The following is a 23,833-nucleotide window of genomic DNA, read 5'->3' as shown; positions in this document are numbered from 1 at the left end:
GGGTTGCCACCAGGCTGCTACCCCCCAGCATGAGGGTACGGGTGCACCTCAGGGGCCAGCCCTGGGCCTGGGGCCGAGCATGGGGGCACGACCAGCAGCAAGCACCCAGCCCTCGGGGCACCCAGGCACCCACCTCGAGTGGCAGCAGGGCTGGTGCGGCCCCAGCATGGGGGGGGTCCGTTTGCCGAGCCTGAGCTCCGGAGCACGTCTCTCCCTCCTCCCCGCAGCTGCGCGGCAGATGGGCTCGGAGGAGCCCCTGCTTGGCACGGGGCCGAGCGCCCGGAGGGAGGAACGGTCCCCGCTGGGGGCCCCGGCCGGCCGAGGCCGGAGGGGCCAAGCACGTCCCCGGCCAGGAAAAACAGAGGCCCCAGCGCCGAGCGCACGGTGGCCCCGGCGGCACACACCGCAGAGCGCTGGAATAACAGCCCTCGCGCCGGAGCCCGCCGCGTGCTATCAAAGGGCCCTTCTTCTGCCCGGCCTCCGCGGGGATGGGGGCCGGGGGCCCAGCGAGGGCTGGCGGCGAGGGGAGCTGCTCCACGCCTGCGGGGGACCAGCTGTGCCCAGCCAGGCGCCGGGCACGTCCCGCCCCGTCACCCTGGGCCAGCCGTGGGTCCCTGGGGCCGACGGGTGCGCCCCAGGGCCAGGCCCAAATGGCGGTGGGGGAGGTCACTTGGGTCAAGTCACGGGGAGCAGCGTGTCCCCAGGCGCCCAGTGTGGGGCACGTCCCTCCGGCTGCCCCGGCGGGGCCGAGCTGTCCCTGCCCGGGCACGGCGCCCACCCGTCCCCCCGCGCCCCGAGGGCCTCTGGGGCCACCCCTGCACCCAGGGCAGGCCCTGCCAGCTCTGGCTGGGCCCAGGGCTCCTCACCGGCTCCTGCTGGTGGCGGCCCCAAGGCACCGGGGCGGCCCGGGGCAGGGAGACACGGACCCCCGGGGCAGGGGACAATCCCCGCTCCTGGAGCGCAGCCCGGGGCCCGCCATGCTCCTTCACCCCTTCCTGCCCCGGCCACACCCACTTACCCCGGTCGCGCCCCTCGCCCTGGCCACGCCCTCTGGCCCGCCCCACTCTAACCCTGCCCCTTGTCCCCGCCCCCTGTGGGCCCTGCCCCTCCTTCAGTCTCTCCGCCAATGGGAGGTGCGTACGCACCCGGCGCCACCAATGAGCTTGCGGCTGCGGGCGGTGTTTACCGTCTCCATGGTGACGGAGCAGTTTCAGCCCGCGCAGGCGCCATGGAGCCGGGAGGGCGGCGGCGGGGGGCCGAGACCCCCCGAGGGTGGGCCCGCGCCGGGGGCACCGGGGGAGGGGGCATTAATGGCCTTAGGGTGACCCCCGAGGGAGACATTTAGGTGGCAAGGGCCTGGGTGGGTTGGGGGCAGGGCCTGAGGAGCATTAAGGGGACAGGGGGCATTAGAAGATGGCGGGGTCGAGGGCATGGCTTATGGGGGGGTCGCTCCTGGCGAGGAGTTAGGGGACAGAGCCCAGGCAGGGGGTGCTGGGGGGTGCAGAGCCCCGGGAGGGGGCACAGTGCGGGGGGGGCACTGGGGGGTAGAGCCTGGACTGGGGACACTGCGGGGGACGCTGCTGGGGGAGTGGGGGAATAAGGGGGGAGAGGGCAGTTATGGAGGGGGAGACCCCCCGAGCGCAGAGCCAGCAGCAGGCACTGTTTCCATCCCCCAAAGGGAGAGGAGTCCCTTGTCCCCTGCCCCGGGGTGGGGGTGATACCGCAGAGGACCTGGGGTCCCCGTCCTCAGGGCCCTGCCCATGCTGATGGGGGCTGGGGACATGGCGGGCAAGGCAGGACTGAAGGATGCACCCCACCAAGTTTCCTCAGGGACTGTCCCCACCTGCAGGGTGGCTCTGATGGACCACGAGCCTCCCATGTGCCCTGGGGAGAGGCCACCGTGTGTGGTCAGGGTCCAGAGTGACGGCCTCCTGCCTGAGGTGTCTGTGGAGAAGCCCCCGTGCCACAGGGAGACACTGATGGCCACAACCGAGGTGCCCCAGGAGATGTCGGCCACGGCCGAGGTGTCCCAGGAGATGCTGTTGGCCACGGCCGAGCTGCCCACTGAGGCCCTGCCAGCCATGCCCAGCATGGTGCCACCCGCTGAGGCTGGGGAGGATCCCTGCGCGGTCGAACTGCCACACTGCCCTGGAAATTGGGGAACTTGCCCTGGCGAGGTGCCCCCCATCGTGGTGCCGGTGCTGTCTGCCCCCCTGCAGGCGCCAGCAGAGCAGCCCAGCCGGTTCGTGCCCCGGGGGAGCTGCTTGATCCACAACTGGCAGGAGGAGGTAACTGCCTGGGGGGCCATAAGAGGAAATACCCCTCAAAACCTGCCCCACCGCATCCCACATGCTGATCCCATGAAGCCCCCCACTCCTGGGCAGCCCCCTCGCTTTAAATAGCTGCCCTTGGCCAAGCCGCAGCTCCCTGAATGACCTTGAGCCCAGTGGGATGGAAAGGGGATGAAATTCAATAGCACAAAAGGCACGGGCAGGCACGTGGGGAGCGACGGCGAGGCTTTGGGAGGAGAGCCGGGAGCTCGCTGCTGGGGCAGCAGGAGCTGGGTGTCGCAGCCCGTCGCGGGGATGCGGGGACGCCTGCTTGGGTGAGCCAGGCTTGGGGGGAACATGGGCCAAGCCATGCCACAGCCTGGAGACCCCACGGTTTGTTCAAGTGCTGTAAGAGCATCTGCCCAGCTGTAGGGGCAGCCTGGGCACCCAGGGGGTAGGGGCAGCCGTACGAGGCCAGCTGACCCCTGGCAGGCAGGAGAGGTCAGCGCTGCCCAAGCCGCAGGTGGTCCCGCTCCAGCTTTCCCAGGGAGCCAGCTGGAAGGACCACGCTTTTTGCAGCTCGTGCCTCTGGGGCTGCTTCCCAGGCTTGTGTTGGGCACCTGCCTGCGTGGCATGGCCTTAGCTATGGGGCAGTGCCTCCAACTTGCAGACACTCAGCAAGAGTAGGTGACTTACCTCCACCTCCCAACCCTGCCCAGAGCCCCATGGGTCTATCAAAAGCCTAAAAGTCAGGAGCGGGCACAGGGAACTGCAGGGTGGGCTCCTGCCCCCTTCCCACAGCCCCCACCATCCATCCCCAGAGAGCCACGAACCACTTGGACTCGGTGCCGGGGCAGGAGCCGGGCAGCAAGAGCTTCACCCACCGGCATGGCCACCATGGGCTGCTGATCCACCAGCTCCTCTCCGGGCCCACCAACAGCACCACCACGAAGGACACCTACCGCCCACCGCACAGGGCCCTCATGCTGGGGCGAGGTGAGGCTGACCCCCCCCACCCCCAAGTCGTGTGCCCCCCAAAAAGGCAGCGAGGGGATCTTAGCTGCGGGGCTGACAGCACCTTCCCCCCGGCAGGGCAGCGGGAGGCCATGCTGGAGTCCATGCTCTACCAGAAATACAGGCAAGCCTGCGCCCCTGCGTGCCACCCACCCCTGAGGAGTGGGACCCTGCTGTGTGTGCCTGCCCGGGTTGGGGGGGACCCCAGAGTTGAGGGGTGCGGGGTCTGTTCTGCCTGCAGGAAGGAGATGCTGGAGGAGATCTGTCCCCGCCGGGTGCCCATGGAGTCAGTCTCCACCACGCACCAGGACTACCGCGCTGGAGGCTGCCAGTTCACACCACTGCCCACCACCCAGGTATAGGTAGGGGACAGCCCCCGCCAGCTTGCACCAGCCCCCGGTGAGCCTGCAAGGCTCCCGTGTTCCCCCCGGGCATGCCGTCCCCCCTGCCCACTGTCACATTTCTTCCACCTGCAGCTCCACAACTACTGCACAGAGCAGCCCTGCAGCTTCTGGCTGGAGCAAGCCCACAGCCTGCCTGTAAGCCCCCCGGCACCCTGCCCTGCCAGCACCTGGGGGACTCGGCTGCTGACAGGGACCTCTCCTCTTCCCTCCAGGTTGTCACCAGCATCTGCAGTGGGGACAGTCCCTTTCGGAGGAATGCAGCCTTCTCCACTCCCATCACCAAGTAGCTACAGCAGCCCCTGCCCAGTGCCGCCCTGAGCAGCCAGCTCTGGCCCCACAAGCAATAAAGAGATGGTCCCAGCGTCCTTGCCACCCCAGGGCTGTCCTCGGGCTGGGCATTTGGAGGGGGAGCACCGTGTCCCTGGCATCCCGATCCCCATGAGGCCATGCAGTGCAGGCATGGGGACACCCTCCAGCCCCTCTGCAAGTCACTGCTGCCCACTGCTCCCTTGGGCACGGAGGGAGAGACCCTTGCACAGCCCCATCCCCTGGGACGTGCCCTCTCCCGGTGCCCACAGCGGGTGACACATGGCCCCTGTCCCCGTCCCCAGGCACAGGTGGGTTCCAGTAAGAGGCGGGCGGCGGCGCGGCCAGAGCATGAGCTCAGAGGAACGCATTGCAGCCCTCACGCCAAAGCAAACCCTGCCGCGGCAGCCCTGCCTTCCCAGCACCGCCCCGAGCCCTCGCCAGCCGCCGCTGCAGCCACCCTGCTCCGGCTCCCCGTACCCGGACCCCCACGCCATGCTGCAGCCGGACCCCCAGTGTACAATGCTCTGGGATGCTCCAGGCAGCCGTCCCCAGCCCAGGCTGAGCTTGATGTTGGGGTCCTCCCTTGGCCCCTCACCCCACTTGGTGCTCCAGGGCAGAGCGAAGCAGAGGTCAGGAGACGGAGGGATTTGGGGAAGTTTGTATTTCAACAAAATAGTTTGCAGCGACTCCTATATTTACACCTGGGGGAGGGGGGGTATTTACATGACCCGGTGGGGCTATATACAGGGGAGGCGGAGATTGGGGAGGGGGGAGCCGCGGCATTGAAGCCTGCCCTGGCCAAGGGGTCAGTCCCGGTAGGAGCCCCTGTTTCCCCCTGCCCAGGGAGGGGGTGACATGGGCACAACTTCTGCTGGGGGCCAGGTACTGAAAAGAGACGGCGAAGTGCCCTGCGGGGCAGCCAGGCCCCGGGAGCGGCTCAGAGCCAGCTGAGCCACGGGGGAGAGGGCAGGGGTGGCAGGATCCCAGAAGGTGGGGGGATACGGGGTCCCTCCAGGGCTGGATCGGGGCCAGTTCCCCCCCCTCCAGCAGAGGCTGTGGGGCGAGGTGGGCTTTGCTGGTGCCGATGGAAAGGGGGGGTGCTGTGGCCGCTGGCCTCCCGTGCCCAAGCCCTGCTGAAGCAGGGGGGCTGTGGTGGTGGTGGGGGGCTGCGGTGACAGGGGGGTGTCGGTGCGTCCCGGGGGGCCAGGCGCTGGGAAGCATGCTGGTCCCGTCAGGTTTGGGGGCTCTGCCATTGCTCTCAGGCTCAGATGACTTTGGAGTCTTTCCTCTCACCCAGCAGCCAGTACGTCCGCATCTTCCCCTTGCCCTGGGGAGTGGAGGGGGTGGTGAGACCCTCCCCACCCCTGGCACTGCTCCTTGGGTGCCATCCCAGCCCCGACCCACCCACCCATCACATGCCCCTGCGGCAGGAAGGGCTGGCACCCCACCAGGGTCCCACACCCTCACCTTCATCTCCACATCCCCACGCAGCTCCAGCTCAAAGCAGCCAAACTCATCCAGGACTTCCTTGGTGGTGGACGAGACGTGGATCTTCAGGGCTGGGTGGCACAGAGGGGCAAAAGGGACATGGCTGGGTCTGGGAGCAGGGTATTACCCGTGGCACCGGACCCACCAGCTCCATGGCTCACCCTGGCCGTTGGACTCCATGCGGGATGCGGTGTTCACCGTGTCCCCGAAGAGGCAGTACCGCGGCATCTTCAGACCCACGACTCCGGCGCACACAGGACCTGCAGGCACAGAGATGCCCGGGGCTGCTGCAGAGCGGACAGGCGAGCATCCCCCAGCCGCGGTGCCGGCCGGCACGGGGGCTCACCGGTGTGTACACCAATGCGCAGGCGGAGCTGGTCATTGGGCCGGTGCCGGATCTTGAAGGTTTTGACGGCCTCGAGGAGGGCCAGAGCCATGCGGACAATCTCACGGGCATGCAGCTTCCCGTTGCGCACCGGCAGCCCCGACACCACCATGTAGGCATCCCCGATGGTCTCCACCTGCGGGGTCAGGGGCAGTGAGTACACCCCGGCTCCTTGCTGCCCACCTCACTTTGGGGAGCTGCACTTGCTCACCCCCTCTCACCTTGTAGACATCAAAGTTGTCGATGATGGCATCGAAGCAAGTGTAGAGATCGTTCAGCAGCGTCACAACCTGGATGGAGCAAGGGTGCGTGTGGGGCTCAGAGCGGGCATGTCCTCCAGCCCCAGGGATGGCACTGCCAGGGTATGGGCCCCCCGCCAGTCCCACCGGGGGGCTGTCCCCCAAACCCGGCTCTCACCTGCATGGGGGTGCTCTCCGCTGAGAGGGCGGTGAAGCCCACGATGTCACTGAAGTAGATGGTGACACTGTCGAAAGCCTCAGCCCGCACCGTCTCCCCACGCTTCAGCTGCTCTGCCACGGAGCTGGCAAGGACAGGGGGGATGGTGGTGGGCTCCCACCCCAAACCCCTTGTTCCCCCTGCGTCCCTTGCCCTACGCTAGCATGGAGAGCCGGCAAGGGACCCCATGCTTGCACGGCAGCAGGTGCACGCAGACCCCAGGCCAACCCCCAGATCCACACGCTCCCGTCTCTCCCCCTCTCACTGGGGCAGAATCTGGTAGAGGAGGTTCTCCGCCTTGCGCTTCTCCTCCAGGTAAGCCTGCGTCCGCTCCTCCACCAGCTTCTCCAGGTTGTTGGCGTACTGCTCCATGCGCGACAGCAGGTTGTCCAGGATGCTGGTGCTGCCCTCCCTGCCGGAGTGCAGGCAGCTGGCACCACGGGAAGAGGTGTCCCCCAACCACTGCCCCCATGGCTGTCCCCACTCCCGCCCAGGGCCACCTTCCCTGCTCGCCAGTCACCCACTTGTTGAATCTACGGATGAAGATCTTGATCTGGCTGAAGTCGGGGCGCTCGGCCGGCTCCTGCGCCCAGCAGCGCTCCATCAGCACCGCCAGCTCCTCGCTGTGCACCCCGATGTCGATGGAGGGACGGAAGAAGGGCTTCTGGCTGTTACGCACCTTCTGCACAATCTCTGCAGGGGGGTGGCCGACGGTGAGCACCATACCTCCCCGGCAGGGATGGGACCACCCCTCCCCTGCCCCCTACCCTCACCTTTGGGGCTCAGGTCCATGCCCTCGATGTAGAAGGGGCCGTTGCGCAAGGCGACCTCCTGCACGATGATGCCGAAGCTGTAGACGTCGGCTTTCTGCATGCCCGGGGTGGGCAGGCGCCCCTTCTGCAGCAGCTCCGGCGCTGTCCACAGCTTCTCTGGTGGGACACAGCCATGGGGTGGTGAGGCAAGGCCACCCCGTCCCCCTGGTCCCCTGGTCCCCAACGGTGGGCACTCACTGGCATAGAGGGCGTGCGTGTCCTCGCCGTCGCAGGGTGAGCGGAAGCTGGCCAGCCCGTAGTCGGTGATCTTCAGCACGAAGCGGCTGTCCACCACGCAGTTGGATGACTTGAGGCTGCCGTGGTGGCCAATGATGCTGTTGTGCAGGAAGGCCATTCCCTGGGACAGATGGACATAGTGAAGCTGGCATCCCTCAGACACCTCCCCCAGCCCCTCGTGCCCCTCGCTTGGGTACCTTAACAATGTCGTTGATGAGAGAGTGGCGAAACATCCAGTCCAGGTTGATGCTCTCGTTCTCCAGGACATCCTGGGGCAGCACATTGAGTGGACCCCGCCAAGCACCCGGGGGATGGTGGCACCAGCACCAGCCTCACTGAGCACCCAGCTGCGGGGAGCTCCATGGCAGCGACCCCCTCCCTCCACTGGCCTCTGACGCCTGCTTGGGCAGCTCTGCTGCAAGTCTTGTGGGGCTTGGGTGGCCACCAGCATCTACAGCCCTGTCCTCAACACCCAGCCCAGCCAGGTCACCTGTAGTGTCTAAGTGTCACCCCCCCCGTGCCCCCAAGGCCCCCTACCTGCAGGCTACCCCGCGGGCAGTACTCGGTGACGATGCAGATGTTGGGGGGGTCAATGCATGCCCCGATGAAGCGGGTCAGGTGGTTGAACTGGATGTCCCGCATCTGGAGGTGGAAGCGGAGCCCAGATGGGGCTGAGGTCGGAGGGGGGATGCGCTGCTAGTCCCACCAGCCCCCTCCACTGCCATGAGTGGCCCCTGCACCCCCACGCAGGGTGCCCAACCCAGCTTAGCCCCCAAACCTACGTGTTTCAGCTCGAAGAGCACCTGCCGCGTCAGCTCGATTCGCTTCTTGTTGATGTGCTTGATGGCCACCACGTTGCCCTGGGGTGCCAGGGAGGGGGAAGAGGTCAGAGGGCAGATTTGGGAAGGGGAGGAAGATGCTGGCATCCCATAGGGTGGGGGTGCAGCCAAGGGGGAGCAGCCCCAACAAGGCTGAGGGGTTTCGGGGGAGGGCTCAGCTCCCCACCTGCCGCACTGACCTTGAAGTGGCCGGTGTTGGCGAAGATCTGGTACTTGCCGTGGGTGGTCATCAAGGAGCCATAGCTGGAGCCACGCTGCGGGGAAGCAGGAGGTTAGGGATGGGGACCCCAGGTGGGGGGGTGACACGCACCAGCGGAGCAGGGCAGAGACACCCAGGGATGTCCAGGGAATGGTGCAGGACAAGCTCTGAAGGCTCAAGACAAGCTCTGCATGCTCTGTAGGGAGGGTGAAGCCTGTAGGGTGAAGTATGGTGTGCTGCAGGGGATGTAGGGGTCTGTAGGGGATGGACAAGGCGTGGCTGTGTATGGGATGGAGGGCCACTTAGGGGCTTGATGAGGTATGGTGCTCCGCAGGGGATTCAGGGCTGCGTACGGGATGGATCTAGCATGGCTCTGCAGGGGATGGAGGGTCATGCAGGGGATGGATGAAGTGTGGCTTTATAGGGGATGGACAGCTTTGTAGGGAGGGAGGGGATGGATGCAGTGGGGCTGTGGCTCTATAGGGGACGGAGGGCCGTGTAGGGGATCAACAAGGGAGGAGGGTTGTGCTGGGAGGGAAGGAGGGCAGGGGCAGGAGGAGGGTGGTGTGCCGGGACTGGCAGCTCTCACCAGGGACAGGGTGAGCCGGCTGCCCGCTGCCTTGTGGTACCGGTCAGGGCTCCCGAATTGCAGCTCGTCCCAGCGGATCCTCCAGAGCATGCTGGCAAGCTCCTTCTCCAGCATCAGCTTCCTGGGGGGCATATTGGGGTCAGGCCCCCATATTCCCCCGCCCTGCCCACCCCACCGCCAGGCTGAGGGGTGCCCAGTGCCCAGGCAGAGGCTCCCCCAGCCCTGACTGACCTGAAGATGAGGAAGCTGGAGATGCCAAACATGACAAAGGTGAGGCCCGTGCCCAAAGCCACGATGGCGAGCATGGAGAGGGGGGCTGCTGGCAGGAAGGGGTGTCAGCGCAGCCTGGCTGGCCACGGTACCAGGTTCCCATGCACCCACAGGGAAGGGTGTTGGGGACCGAGGGACGTGGGGGCCCAGCACACCCACTTTTATCACAGGAGGGGTCATCCACGTCAAAGACGCAGGGTGGGTTGTCCAAGGGGGGAGCTCCTTTCACCCAGGGGATGGGTCGTCCCAGCCAGTGGATCTGCTTCTCCACACCTGAGTAGTGTCCCACCACCTACAGCAGAGAGAGCTGAGGCCCCCCCAGCCCCCAGCATCCCAGCCCCCAGCCCCAACTCCCTGCAGAATCCCGGTGCCGGCCCCCACCTCGTACTGCCCACTCTCGGGGTCGCCCATGGCCCATAGGTTGAAGTCAGTGTCCCGGTCATTGTTGCTGTCCATGCTCACTAGCCCTGTCACCCCTGCGGCAAAAGAGAGACCCAGGTGGGATGGGGACCAGGTCCCACGGCCCCCACGGCACCCCTGTCCTGGTTGCTCCCACCCTACCCTTACCCTGGAACTTGCGGTCCCGCATCTTCTCGATGATGTGGGTGGCGTTCTTCTTGGAGCCGCCCTCCCGCAGGGTCTCGTTCAGCACCATAGCGTACAGCAGCATCCCGTCATAGAAACACCCCGCCACCAGGTTCATCTGCCGGGAGGGGACCTCAGTGCACCTGCGGCCACATGCATGGGGGTACCCCAGCCACAAGACCCCCACACCGGGGCCACGCACCCACCCACAGCCCCATAGCCCCACGCTGGGGCCACACTCGCACCCACGGACCCATAGCCTCACACTGGGGCCATGCACCCACCCTGCGGGGATGGCCCCTCTGGCATTGCCCATGGCCGTGTCCCACCCTCTGCACCCTGGGGACGTGCCACAGCCCCATGGGGAGGGTCCCCACCGCCCCATCACACGAGGTGACTCGCTCACCAGGGAGTAGTTGAGCTGCACCCCAAATTTCTGCTTGGCTCGCAGGATAAGCTGGGTTTGGAAGTGCTGGTACTCGGGGTTTTGGGGCTCGTAGTAGGTGATCACCAGCACCATCTGCAACCGAGCACAGCACCCCACTTCATGCACCGGGGCCAGGCTAGGGAGGTCCCCGTCCCCATCCCCAGGCAGGCAGGCGCAGCTCACCTGGAAAGCCTCGCGCAGCCCCGAGTCCTGGCCTGGGCTCTGCTGCCAGGGCTTGAAGGGGTCACGGGCAGAGTCGCCCCGCAGGCTCTCCCCGAAGACATCCAGGTAGAAGAAGACGTAGTCGCCATTGGTGAGGTTCTCCCGCTGGGCCAGCTGCATGATCTGCCGCAGCATCTCCGGCGGCCCGCAGAGATACACCACTGCCGGCGAGATGCGGGGCGTCAGGGGGACGATGCCCCCCCGCACCGGGGCACCCTGCTCAGGCGTGGGGTGGGATGCTTTCCCTTGGGGTGATGGGGCAGAGCAACCCCGGGGGCACGCTCAGCGGCTGCGGGGAGGATGGAGCAAGCGGATGGGGCGGTGCTTGGCTCATCGCCTTCTCATGCCCCATGGCCACAGAGCCTGCTCAGCCCCACCGCCCTCGCTGGCCCTGACCCACTCTTGCCCCATCAGCCACCTTGGGCTGAAGGGGGAAAAGAGAACAGGGGAACCTTTGCTCCAAAATATGAGGCAGACACCCCATGCACAGACCCTACACTCCCTGCTCCAGCACCCATGCGCACCCTGCTCCAGCAAAAGCCACCCAGGGGATGCCGTCCCTGGCATCAGCTCTCCGGCTGCTCCCCGCCAGCCCCAGCCAGGGGACCGGGGGGGGACGGTAGAGGCGTCGGGGCCGTGCGCCAGAGGCCTCTGGGGAACAGACAAACCCATGTTTGGGTTCGCGGCCGGCCGGCCGTGCGGCAGGAATGCGCAGGTTCCCGGATTCCAGCACCTTCGGCGGCCGCCGGCGCTAATTGGAAACAGAGCATCTCGCTGGTGCGACCCACGCGGCAAGGGGGTGCCCGGGCCCCGGCCAGCCGCCCCACGTGCCCCCACTTGCTTCTGGGGGCTCAAGCAGCCCCCATGAGATGCCCACCTGGGTGCTGAATGGGGGCGGCATGGGGCTGGCACAGGGCACCACGGGCCGTCAGGATGGGTGCCCAAGAGTGTCCGAAACCCCCCCGAGAAGGGGCCCTCCTTGCCCTTGCTGAGGATCCTGCCACTGCCTCCTCCCTCCCCCCGGAAAACCAGGGCCCCTGCTCCAGCCAGCCTGGCTGGGAACCCGGGATTGAGCAACGGAGGAGGCGGCGGCGGCGGGTGCTGGAGGAATGTCACGCTCGGGCGCTGGCCCCGGCGCGCAGCCCTTCTACTTGGGGCCCAGCGCCCGGGACGGATCCGGAGCGCAGGGAGGGCTGGGGACAGCAAGGAAGCCCCGCGCCCGGGGATGGGGTCCCTGCTGCTGGAGGACACTCGGCCATGCAGGCAGCAGGGCTGACGGTCACCCACGGGGCAGCAAGGCAGCCCTTGGGTGGGAGAAGAAACCCAGCACAGCCACCTTGGGCACGGGAAACCCACAGCAACGTGGGGAGCTGCCCCTGGGCACAGGGGAGAGGGAAATCACAGCAGTTTGGGCTGCGCAGGAGCAAAAGCCCATTTCAGGGTCTGAAATGGTTTCCCTTTGAGTGCTGCAATACCTCAAATAAACACTCCTGGCTTCCCCACTTCACTGGTACCAGAAATGTGCCGTCCCCAAATTTCTCAGCCAGGATGGGCAGCTCAGCATCTCCCCGGCATGCAGAGGCTGAGAGTCCCCCCACGGGGACACAGCACGGGACCCTCCCCGTCCCATCGCAGGCGCCAGGAAAAGGCAGCCCACGGCACCACACGGGCTGGGGAGCCACAACAGCTGGTGGCAGATGGTGGGACACCCTGGGCAGCCGGCCCCCGCGGCGGCGGCAGCAAAAGCCCGCCTGGTCAAAGGCCACCGAGCAAGGGGATCGATGGCGCCTGGACGGCTCCCCGGGGACAGGTTGCAGGAGCTGCACAGAAGGGAAGGTTCAACGCTCGAGGCTCTCTGTAACGCTGGCAACTGCCTCAGGCTGGCAGCCTCCAGCTCACGCACCCCCCTGGGGGTCAGCAAATGGCCAAAGGCAGCCTCAGCATCACCGAGGACAAGGGAAATGGGGTCCTGCAAGACTGGAACCCAGGCATTTATTTAGGGGGTGGCCCATGACACAGGAGGCAGAGTGCACAGTCCTGGGGGACGGGCAGGACGCCGAGTGTGCAGACGGGGTGGCAGGACACCGTATGACCCCTGCATGATGGAAGATAACCCTAAAGTGAGGGCAAATCCTGGTTTCCGGCAGCAAATCCCTGCAAAGCCCCACCAGCACAGAGACCCTTGCCCCGGCCAAGCGGCTGTCCAACACCCAGGGGGATCGCAGGGGTGAGGAACAAATACACTTCCCTCCCAGCAGCAGCATCGGCCATCTCCCCAGGCAGGGGACCTGGGCTTTGCAGGCAGATGCTCCGTTAATTCCCTCAACCACAGCTCTAATTATATCAGTGCTTTTGCAAGTGGCAGGAGAGACGTGGGCCCCTGCACGTCGCCCAGGCCCTGGTGAGAGGGGCAATGGCAAGTGCAAGGCGGCCATACACGGGACAGAGCGATGCACCCACATCCACCATGCCTGCTCTTTAGAGCTACGAACATCGGGCATTGGCAGCTTTGGGGGCACACGGTGGGGCAGGGAAGCAGCTTTTCCCAGGAAAGGTTTACCAAACACTTGCCCACCACCTGGGAGAAGGAAGGTGACACCAAGAAGTGTCATTGCAGGGCATGGACATGGATGTGGCTGCAGCCGAAGCTCCTGCTTCCCTCTCCATGCCATGCCATGCAGGGGAGGGCACTCCTGGGACAGCCTTGCAGGGTCCCCACTCCCTGTCCCACACCATCCAGGTTAGGAAAGCACTTAACATCAGTGTTGCAGCCCTGAGCACCTATCTCCGAGGGGCCAAGCACTCAGCCCCACACCCTGCCCCCATCTCTGGGCTGTGGCCAGAGGGGCCCAGACCCCCCCACATCCCGGCTCGGAGGGCCCTCAGGTCTCTGCCCACGCCTGGCCTTCTTCCCCGGCCCCCTGCAGCCACAACCCCCTGCCTGCACCATGAGGGATCGATTCCCATCGGAGTGATTTACGGCACCAAGCCGGAAATGTTGATGGGAATTGCTGATTTTAGCCTTTTTCCCTGCATGGTCCTTTGCCCCTGTCCCATGTGATGACCCACACCCCACGGCTGGTGACGGCATACCAGGCAGCCTCCATCCCAGCCCCTTGGCCAAGCAAATGAGAGGGGCAGCCACAAGCTGGTCAGCTCCCGCAGCCCACCATGGGATGCCAAGCCCACGGACCCAGCCCCACCAGCCTCAGTCCCAGGAGAACCTGGTCCAGCACCCCAAAGCACCGCAGCCACACGTCCCCAGCCTGGTCCCACACAGCCTCGGCCACGTCTCTTGCTGGCCCATCTGGCTCCACTCATCCCAGCTTGATGTCCTTCTTAATGACACAGCATCTCAGGATCCATTAAGAAGCATCACGGCGCGGCTGGCTCCGGGATCGATACACCCCGCTCATCAATAATGAAAGAGCATCAGGCTGCCCTTGCTCTCCAGCTGCCTCCATAAGCCTCTCCATTTCCTCCCGCTCCTGATATAGCCGCTCTCCTGGGGTGCTCACAAGGCACGAAATTGATTTATCCCTCTATCAGCAGGGTGAGGCCGTCCCCGGGGCACAGCAGGGACAGGCACAGCCCAGGGCACCCAGGTGCCAGGCCGGGGGGCTCTGTCCTAGCATGGCACGGCTACCGCAGCGTGTCGGCACCAGGCTGCTCTGGGCACGTAACCACAGCCGGCGCTGCCCTTCAGACGGCCACGTCCACGTCCACACCATCTCCTTCAGCCTCCAAGGAGGTGGCTGAGTCCCGCCTGCCCCCAGGGACGCCCTGATCCTGCTAACACAGAGGGTAGGGTGGCCCCATCACCCCTCACACCATGCATGCCACCAAGGTGAGGGTCCGCCCCAGCTCTCCCCCAGCACAGGGTGACGGGGCTGAGCGGCAGGGAGGGGGACCCCTTGGCCCCCTGCCCTGCCCTGGACCCCCCCACTGGCACCAGAGTGGCCCAGTGGTCTCGGGTCCTGCCTTGTCCCCTGTGTATCCACCTCCCTGTGCACATCCCACTGCTCCCCCAGCTCCACTGCGACAAAATGTGCCCACCCCTCGCTGTGCCCTACGTACAACCCGCTTTGCCCACTCCTCCCTGTGCCCCACATGGGTCCCACTATGCCCTCAGCCCATCCTCATGCCCCACACAGGTCCCACTGAGCTCCCAGCCCCTCCCTGTGCCCCACACGGGTCCCACTGTGCCCCAGCCCCTCCCTGTGCCCCACACGGGTCCCACTGTGCCCCTGGCCCCTTGCAGTGCCCCACACGGGTTTCACTCTGTCCACCCCCTGCTGCCCCCCACATGGGTCCCACCATGTCCTTGGCCCCTTGTTGTACCCCACATGGGTCCTGCTGGGTCCTCAGACCCTCACAGTGCCCCACAAAGGTGCCACTGTCTCTTTGGCTTGTTGCTGCGCCCACATGGATCCCGCTGTGTCCCCGTCCCCTTGCTGTGCCCCCGTCCCCTTGCTGTGCCCCACACGGATCTCACTGCCCTCCTAGCCCCTCGCAGTGCACTACACGGCTCTCAGTGGCCCCCTAACCCCTTGCTGGCACCTTGCTGTGCCCCAGGCAGGTCCCACTGATCCCCCAACCCCTTGCTCTACCCCCCATTGTGCTCCCAGTCCCTCACTGTACCCTACACAGGTCCCATTGTGTTCCCGTCCCCTTGCTGTGCTCCAGATGGATCCTGCTGCACCCTCAACCCCTCGCTGTACCCTACGTGTGCTCCACAGCACCTCCGACCCCTCACTGCACCCCAGACAGGACCTACCGCACCCCCAGCCCCTTGTTGTACCCTATGTGTGCCATACAGCACGTCCGTCCCCCCCCCCGTGCCCCAGACGGGTCCCACCGCACCCCTGTCCCCCCACTGTGCTCCAGACGGGTCCCACCGCACCCCGGTCCCCCCACTGTGCCCCAGATGGGTCCCACCGCACCCCGGTCCCCCCACTGTGCCCCAGATGGGTCCCACCGCATCCTCAGCCTCTTGCTGTGCCCCACGGAGGACTTTGCCTCTTCCCCTCCCCGAGTCCTCCGCGGCTCCCCCGCGGGGAGCCCCCTCCGCTCACACACACCCCCCCCACCTCCCCGGGCGCTCAGCCCTGTCCCGCGTGGGGTCACCCCACGCCCTCCCCCCCTCCCCACGCCGCGCCGCCCCACGCACCGCGCCCGTTGGCCTTGATGAAGTGCACGGCGGTGTCGGGGCCGCCCTCGTCGGGGGAGTAGATGTGGTGGCGCACGGTGAGGTTGCTGCCGTCCTGCAGCTCCTGGTAGACACCCTCGACGGTGAAGTAGTAGGGTCGGTCGTCGGTCTTGCGGTCCACGTAGAGGAGGACGGCGCGGGCGCTCCAGTTGAAGTGGGCGTGGAGGTGGGAGACGAAGGCACCCAGTTTAGGGGCCGAGGGCCCGGTACGCACCGTCGTGCTGTAATGCTCCCGTTTGCGGCTGAAGCCGGCCGCCACCGCCCCGCCGGTGATGAGCGGCAGCCGCCAGTGCGAGGCGAAGCGCCCCACGGAAGCGGCGGGGTAGACGCAGCCCGGCCCGAAAAGGACGTCGGGGTCGTGGTAGAGCTTCAGGTCCACGGCGTTGAGCGGTGCCACGTACTCGGAGCAAGCGCCCTCCAGCTCCGAGCTCATGAACTCGACCCGCACCGAGAAGGGCCGCGGCAACAGCGGCGGTTCGCCCCGCTCCAGCGCTTCCAGCGCCAGGCTCAGCGCCGGCCCCACGCGCGGCCAAGCCCACGCGTAGCTCACGTTCCGCTCCGGCAGTACCACCGCCACCGTCAAGTTGGCGACCGCCCCGTCGGGGGTCGCCACCCGTCGCCCCCCTCCCGCCGCCGCCGGCACCAGCAGCGCCGCCGGCAGCAGCAGCAGCAGCAGCGGCAGCCGCGGAGCCATGGGCCGCGCTGGCTCCTCCGCCCCGGCCGCCGCCCGCGGCTCCTGCGCCCCGCCGCGCCCCCGCCCCGCCGCCTGCGCCCTCCCCCGGGCGGCACCGCCCCGGGCCGGCCAGCGCCCTCTGCCGCCGCTCCCCGCCCGGCCGGACGGCACGGGGATGGGCGGCACCGCGGAGGGGGTGTGGGTGTGTGCCCCCAGAGAGGGGGGCTGGGGAGGGGGCTAGCGGGATGGGGGGTAGGGAAGGGACGCTTCGGGTCTGGAGCGCTGCTCGCTTTCTGGGTGTCCCCGGGGGAGGGGTTGGGAGGGGCTCTGGGGTCCTCAGTGCTGGGGGCTAGGGAGGGGGCTCTCCAGGTCTGGCAGCCCCCATCAGCAGGAATTCAGGAGGGGTGCCTGGGTTCTGGGGGGTCCCAGTGGGAGGGGGCATCCGAGTTCGGGGTGTCCCCAGTGAGAATGGGGATTGAGGAAGGGGTACCTCGGTTCTGGGGGGTCCAGTGAGGAGGGGTTGGGAGGGGGCATCTGGGTTTTGGGGTTCCCCACTGGCTGGGGATTGGGGAGGGGGCACCCCGTCCTGAGGGTCTCCACCAGGGGCTGGAGAAAGCCCTGGACAATGGGGTGCTGGGGGGTGTGTGTGTGACGGGGCCTTGGCAAATGGGTGCCCTGGGGAGGGGTGTCCCCACTGGGAAGGTGTGAGGAGGTACACGGCTGTGGGGTGCAGCCAGCTGATAGGGGAGGAGACATCCAGTGCCCCGAGCATGGGTATCCCCACTGGGGGCAGGAGGGAAGGTTGGGGAGGTTCCTGGGGATTTGGGGTGCAGGGGGGCGATAGGGGAGTCAGGCCCTGAGAAGCAGGATGCCCTGGGGATCCAGATGTCCTGACACCCAGGACATCCCCCCCAGCAGTGGAGGGTGCAAGTGGGGAGCAGTGCCACAGGGATCTGGTGTCCCTGCTGCCAGTCCCCGCTTGACACATGCCCTGGCTGGGGCGGGCAAGCAGTGGGGGCATGAGGGCAGGGGATGCCAGGGGGCTGGAGGCAGCGGGCATGTCACCACTGCAGGTTTAAGGCTCGAACCCCTGTGCTGTGGGGCACAGATCTATGAAGTGGTGGGGTAGGGAGGTGGGGGACTGTGAGGGGAGCAGAGGGGCCAGAACACAGCCCGTGGAGCACAGGGGAGTGCTCTGGGGGGGCTATGGGGCTGTGGGGCTGCCTATGGGACAGGGAGCCCTGTGCAACCCCCCAGGACGCTGTAGGGCTGGGATAACCCAGGCAGAACAGGGCTGCCGGTCCTCCCCAGGGATTTGGGGAAGGTCCTGAGGGGATGCCAGCCCCAGCTGCCATGGGGGGCTGCCCCAGCCCAGGGGGGGCACAGAGGTGCCCTGTGTTTGGAGGGGGGGCCTCGGTGGGGCAGGGGGAGCTCGGCGGGGGCAGCGTGCCTGCGGTGCATTCCTCGCATTCCCAGCCTGCTGCCTGCTCCCATCGGGGGCGGGGGGTGGAGTGGGGGGGAGTGTGGGGGGCTGTTGCCAGCCCCTGCCCCACGGCTCAAAGCTATGGGGGGTGGCATCCATGTGTGGGGCACAACGGGGCGCACAGGGGGAAGCCAGTGGTTGCATGGGGACCCCGTGGGTCTTGCTGATACTGCCGGCCCTGCGAGGTCCCGCGGGGATCAGATGTGTGAGGGATGCTGCGCTGAGCGGCGGGCAGGGGGTCCCTGTCCCCTTCTGGGATTTGCACCAGAGCTGCCTGTGCAGAGCTGCGGGCATGGCACCCCGTGCCCCAGCACGGGTCCCTCCGCAGCTGGGGCTGCTGGGAATCATGTCCCTGCCATTACCACTGCAGGTGTCCCCACCATGAGTGACACGTCCTTCCCATCGTCACGGGGTCGCAGATTTCGGCTCACCCAGCCCAGCACAACCTGAGCTGGGGGGATTGGGTTGCCGGCTATAAATACCCCTGTCTGGTCATGGCACGGAGCCGACAGCGGTGCCTGAGCTGAAAGACGCCGCTGCTGCAGGACGATGAAATCCAGCTGGCAGTGAATACAGGCGAGAAAGGAGAAGCTGGGAAGGTCTGGAAGGGCTTCTCCATGGGGCGTGAGGCTGGGCATGGTGATGGTCCCACCAGGGACCACAGCCTCTGCAAAATCACCCCTGCTGCTGGGGGTTCACAGGGCACTGATGGTGCGTGGTCCTGTGCCCTCCGTGTGCCCCCACGCCGGGCAGTCCAGCCGCAGGGCTTGTGTCCTGAGCCACGGTGGCATCTCCGAGCCTTGGGCTGGGCTCACTCAGTGGCACGGGCCAGGGTGCACTGGGCAAAGGGGCTGGCAGCACCCCGGGTGGGAAAAGCCTTCTCCGAGCTGTGTCCTCTCCCTGCCTGCAGCAGGCAGGGAGCAGGCAGTGAGTCACTTGTCTGGGAGGTGGTGATGCTCTCGCAGGACCTGCCGTGGGCAGGATGCAGCCAGCGAAGGCAACAACCCTGGCAAATTGAAAAAAAAAAAAAAAAAAAAGATATGTGGGGGAAAAAAGCAGAGGGGGGTGGAGGAAGTGTGGGAGCAGCCTGGGGGGACTCGCCGCAGGTGGGATGGGGTGCATGGGGTGCCTTGGGTAGGGGGGGGGCCGAGTGCCAGGGCACCCCGTGTTTGCGTGTGCATGCCAGCAGAGGGGGCCCAGTCACCGCTGCCTGTACACCGTACACGGTGCGCTGTACATCCCTACGACCGGGGACACCGGTTACAACCTACCAGCTGTCCCCGCTGCCGCTCGGACACCCTGGCAGTCAAAGGGCCCGTGGGACAGCTGCCCTGGCTCTGCATCCCTTGTGTGACCAGGGCATCCCCCCAGAAGTGCACATGGGGGAGAGGAGCCAAGGTGGGGATGGGGTCTTGCAGGGCATGGTATGCTTGCTGTCCCCCAGCCTGCTCCCTGGGGCACACGGGGCTGGGGCTCACCATGCTTTAGGGTTTCTATAACTCCATCTCGCCTTCCCCGTCCCCTGGTCTCACACCGAGTTTTAGTCTTTCTGCACTTGGCATCCCCTGTCTCGGAGCTGACAACTTTTCTTTCCACGGGGTTCTGCCCAGTACCCTGGTTCTGGTGGTCTGTGGTGGCCCATGGCAGTCGGTGGTAGTCCATGGTAGTCTTATGGTCATCCATGGTTGTCCATGGTGGTCCATGGTGGCCCATGATAGTTCATGGTGGTCCATGGTAGGTTAACAGTTGGACTTGATGATCTTAAAGGTCTTTTCTGACCTAAATGATTCTATGATTCTATGATTCTATGGTGGATTGTGGTAGTCCATGGCAGTCCACAGAGATCCGTGATGGTGTATGGTGGTCTGTGGCAGTCCATGGCAGTTCATGGTGGCCCATGGTAGTCTGTGGTGGTCCTCGAACTGCACCAGAGCATGGTGGGCACCAAGGGCACAGCCATGCCCACCTGCCCTGAGGAGCTTATGCCCGTGAGATTCCCAGCTTGTTTTCCAGGTTCCCATCAGGCAAAACCGAGCCCCAGGTCCCAAAGCTGATGATTGTTTAATAGCTAAAAAATGTTTTTCCACCTCCTGGAGCGCAGCAATGTGAGCTAGCGGGCTGCAGGGCATTGCCAAGTGCCTTCACCTCTGCACCGAGAGTGGGGCCAGAAACCTGTCAGCCTCGGGAGGTGGCTGTAAAGACTGTGGCAGGCACCACAAGTGGGTGCCTGAGGCACGGTTGGCTCTGCTGGAGCCGGGTGGAGGAGCCGTGTGGGCATCATTGTGCCAGAGCACGTATGTCACTGGGGCACCCCTAGTGTTGCAGAAGCCCAAAGGCCATCCCATCCCAAATCGGAGAGGAACATCTCCAGGTCAGGGAGGCCTTGGCCAGGTGGGCATAAGACACACGGGGACGGGTGCAGGCACGCAGGGTGACCTTTGCACATACGGGCTTCCTGTGCTCCTGCTGTTGGGGAAACCTGAAGGGCTCCTTGTCTGGGTTTGGGGTTTGTGGGCCACCAGCGGAAAAAATGGAGTAGAGGCAAATGTTTTAAAGGGAAAAATGTGGGTAATGAAGCAGCTATGTTGTCCCTTCCAGTTCAGGGCAGGGGCTCTCCCAGTGTGTCAATGGGTTCAGTCCTCAATGCCCCAGACCCACGGCAGGGCCCTGTGAGTATCCTTGTAGGGCACCAGGACAGGACGTGCCACCCACGTCCCCCCTTAAGCGGACGCTGCCCATGCTGAGCTGGGGGCACCAGCTGCGTTTCTTTCCCCTCCATCTGCTCTGGGACCCCCAGGCCAAGTATGAGGGGTCTCGGCCCCATGCCCAGGTGGACTCTTCCATGAAGCTACCAGCCGTCCGTGGCTTTTCCTGTAGGGTGTCCCTAAAGCAGGGCAGCCCCCCAGGGTGCTCCCGTGGGTGCCAACCAACAACCCATGATGCACGATGGCGATGCAGAGTGCAGGGGGGGCTTATGGCTGGAGCCGGGGATTTGTCTTTCTGATCCCAGAGAGAGGCCGGAGAAGGTCTGCGGGATCCATCCAGGACCCAGAAAGCCCCAGTGCCTCCTGGGGCTCTCCCTGTCCCTGCATCCCACTGAAGCATGGTGCCCAGGACAGGTCTGGGAGTCCCCAGGGGCTCCCCAGCACCTCCCGGAGCAGTTACACACCAGGGTCAGCGCCGGTGGCACGGCACTGTCATAGCAAATTCCCCTGCACTGGGGAGCTGCCCTGGACAGCTTCTCTATCGCGGGGTGCCCGGACCCCTGAGCTCTGAGGCAAATCCCCGGGCCTGACAGGCATGTGGCACTTTTTTGGCCAGCGTGGCTCCTGCGTGGCCCAGGAATGATCTCCCAGGGTTATTTCTGACTCACAGGACAGGAAACGTTTCGGGGTTTAAGCCGAGCTGAATAATGTGCTCATTTCCTTGTGCCGACTACAAAGCACCTGCTCCAGGGGATTTATGGAGTGCCGGCCTCTCGCACTCGCTGCGCGGCTGCCCGCCCGGATGTTTTTATTTTCCCGGGATGGCCAGAAAGTGCCAAGGCCTGTTTTCCTAAACACCCTGAGCCCTCCCGGCACGTTTTCCTCAAGGGGAGCCCAGGCAGAACTACGGGCAGCAGCACACCTAGGGTGCTGGGCTACCTGGGGTCCCCAGGGTGGGTGCCAGCACCCTGCCAGGGCTGAGGGCAGCGGGGTGCCAAAACCTGGCCTGGCACAGAGCAGCCACAGCTGGGTTAAATGGCCGGGGAGAGTGCCAAAGGATGACGGTGAGGGATGGAGCATGGGGGCAAGCAAGGGAGGATGAGACCATGCGAGAGAGGGCAAGAGGGCAAGGGAGCCTGAGGGAGCCATGGCGTGGGCTGCCCAGACCGTGGAGCCCTGCCTGCCACCAGCTGCGGGGAGGAGGCACCCAGCCTGGGGTGGGCAGAGCCCATCGCATGGCTGGGGACCCACAAACACATTCCCCAGCAGAGCCCATCCCATGGCTGGGGACCCACAGACACCATCCGACCCGGGCTTGTAGAGCCCCTGCAAAACACTGCGCCCAACCCGTGGGGTGGAAACAGCTCTCTCCTGTGAGGAGGGTTGGGGTGTGAGCGCTGAGGCTGGGGACACCCATGGGACACGCAGGGCATGCCAGCACGCCTCCCAGCCCATGCTCCTCCAGCGGCATGGAGCTCCATCCAGCGGGCAGCTAGCCTGCAGAGCAAGGTGACATCAAGTTTTTCATCATGTTCCCTCCGCTTTGTCCCCTTTCTGAAGCAACAGCCTCATTGCTTTAGTCCTGGTGGTGTTGGCTCTGATTCCACCCATAGTTCCAGCGTCCGGGAGCTATCCCGTCTAGCTTATGAGCTGCAGATGAAGCCAGCTGTCAATTCCCTGGGCAACCCTTTGCCCCCTCCTGTCCCCCTTCCTGGCTTCTGGTTGCCCAGTTCTTCCTGGGGTCCGGCTGCTCTGGTGAGCATTGAGTGTTCAGGTGAGCAGACATGGCTCAGAGCTGGCATCTGCCTGCACCCTGCCCCGGTGCCCTGGGGGCTCTGTGACTTGAAGCATCTTCAAGGCACTGGGCGAGGAGAGATGCCCACATCCCACAGCTGCCCCAGGGCCCAAGGCAGCACCAGGATCCTTTTGGGGCAGCTCGGCCCAGTGATAAGTTGGGGTTGGTTTTTTTTTTTTTTTGCTGTTTAGAGAGAAAATAAAGTGCTTATGGGGAGCAGAAGCCAAGCTCCCCAGTGCCTAAAACAGCAATCGCAGCACTTCCTTGGATTTATGGTGTTTGCTTTCACAATGCCAGCCGGGATCCTGTTTGCTTCCTGCTCTGCAGCTGCAGTCCCAGCTGAAGGCTCAGGAGATTCAGGTTTTATAACACTCCTGGATCCTGTCGATGGCAACTTGTCCAGCATCGTTTATTACCCCTGTGCCTGCTGCGGGGCTGGGGTGGGCTGTTGTCACCCCATCTCAGCACTCACCAGCTTGGGTGCTTGCCCCTGCCCATCCACAGAGTCCCATCCTCCGGCACCGGGGGATTGAACAGCAGCTCTGCAGAGGGAGCACACAACCTTTGCTGTGAGAGGAGCAATGCTGTGCCCTCCGTAGGGTGCAGCACCCAGCTCTTTGCAGGCATAGCTACAATCTGAGAGCCTGGCCAGGCAGGAGCAGCTGAATCCTGCCAGGAGGATGCTGAGACACAGATGTGACCTTCTGCGGGATCCCGGGATGCTCAAGGGTGGTGACTGTTCCTCACTGGCATGCCTGGACATGAGGTCAGTCCCTGCTGTTGGCCTCTGCCTGATAAATCAAAGTGACTGAACGTACAGCGAGGAACTTCTTCCAGCCCCTATACCCCTCCTGTGGCTCTTCCCTGGGTCTCTGTTGTGTGAGCAAGATGTGAGCACCAAAACCAGCTGCCCCCTTTCATTCTCCAGGACAAAACCTCCCCTGGGATGCACGGGCTAGCGCAGCCAGAGAGGGTGTCAACTCCTCCAGCCACAGCACCCCTTGGGTACCCGACCTGAAGCTCTCAAGCACCAAATCCAACTCCAGCTGCTGCTTTCCAAGCTACAAGACCCCTCCTGTATGAGCCGGACTGAAATGCTCTGGACCCTCCATGGGGGTGTGTGCTGGGGCTAAGCGAATGCCCAGGGGATGCAAAAGCGGGGGAAGGAGATTGGCCAGGAGGGAAGAGCGGGACCGACAGGCTGTGGCGGACCACCAGCCCCGTCCCTCAATGCACAGCAACAGCGCGGAGGGTGCTTCGCTGCCCATGTCCCTCTGCAATGTGCCGAGGGATGTTCTGACCCCCTTTCCTCCTCCTCTGCATTTACCCAGTGAACCGCTTTGACGAAATACCCAAAGGCCACGAGTGGGCTGGTGGCTTTAACCATCTCTTTGGGAAACCAAATTGGCTACAGTCACTCCAGGAATGCCTCCCCATGTCCCCAACGGAGCAGGGGCAGTGC

General features: G+C 65.2%; 1 protein-coding gene across 1 annotated transcript; it reads right to left on the bottom strand.

Moving 5' to 3' along the window:
* Positions 1-4,651: 4,651 nt before the first annotated feature.
* NPR2 (natriuretic peptide receptor 2) lies at positions 4,652-16,409 on the bottom strand. Its single transcript, XM_075136632.1, has 22 exons — positions 15,677-16,409; positions 10,468-10,667; positions 10,264-10,377; positions 9,840-9,975; positions 9,654-9,748; positions 9,432-9,564; positions 9,234-9,318; positions 9,003-9,123; positions 8,394-8,468; positions 8,158-8,235; positions 7,913-8,017; positions 7,573-7,644; positions 7,337-7,496; positions 7,100-7,255; positions 6,851-7,019; positions 6,592-6,738; positions 6,288-6,411; positions 6,092-6,160; positions 5,832-6,006; positions 5,647-5,745; positions 5,465-5,556; positions 4,652-5,324 (listed from the first exon to the last, which is right to left on the bottom strand). Exons 1-22 carry the CDS (start codon positions 16,407-16,409, stop codon positions 5,262-5,264), a joined length of 3,201 nt encoding a protein of 1,066 aa, XP_074992733.1. The 3' UTR covers positions 4,652-5,261.
* Positions 16,410-23,833: the final 7,424 nt, after the last annotated feature.

The sequence above is a fragment of the Calonectris borealis genome, chromosome Z (assembly GCF_964195595.1).
Source record: "Calonectris borealis chromosome Z, bCalBor7.hap1.2, whole genome shotgun sequence".
Lineage (NCBI taxonomy): Eukaryota > Metazoa > Chordata > Aves > Procellariiformes > Procellariidae > Calonectris > Calonectris borealis.
Note: the sequence above shows the minus strand (reverse complement) of the source record. Positions and strands in the feature narration are given on the sequence as shown.

Excerpts from the sequence above, each read along its gene's own strand:
- NPR2 (XM_075136632.1), bottom strand. The coding sequence starts at position 16,409 with ATGGCTCCGCGGCTGCCGCTGCTGCTGCTGCTGCTGCCGGCGGCGCTG. Across the intron at positions 9,565-9,653 it reads CCGAGAGTGGGCAGTACGAG|GTGGTGGGACACTACTCAGG; the intron begins GTGGGGGCCGGC and ends TCTCTGCTGTAG. Across the intron at positions 6,412-6,591 it reads CTCTACCAGATTCTGCCCCA|CTCCGTGGCAGAGCAGCTGA; the intron begins GTGAGAGGGGGA and ends TGTCCTTGCCAG.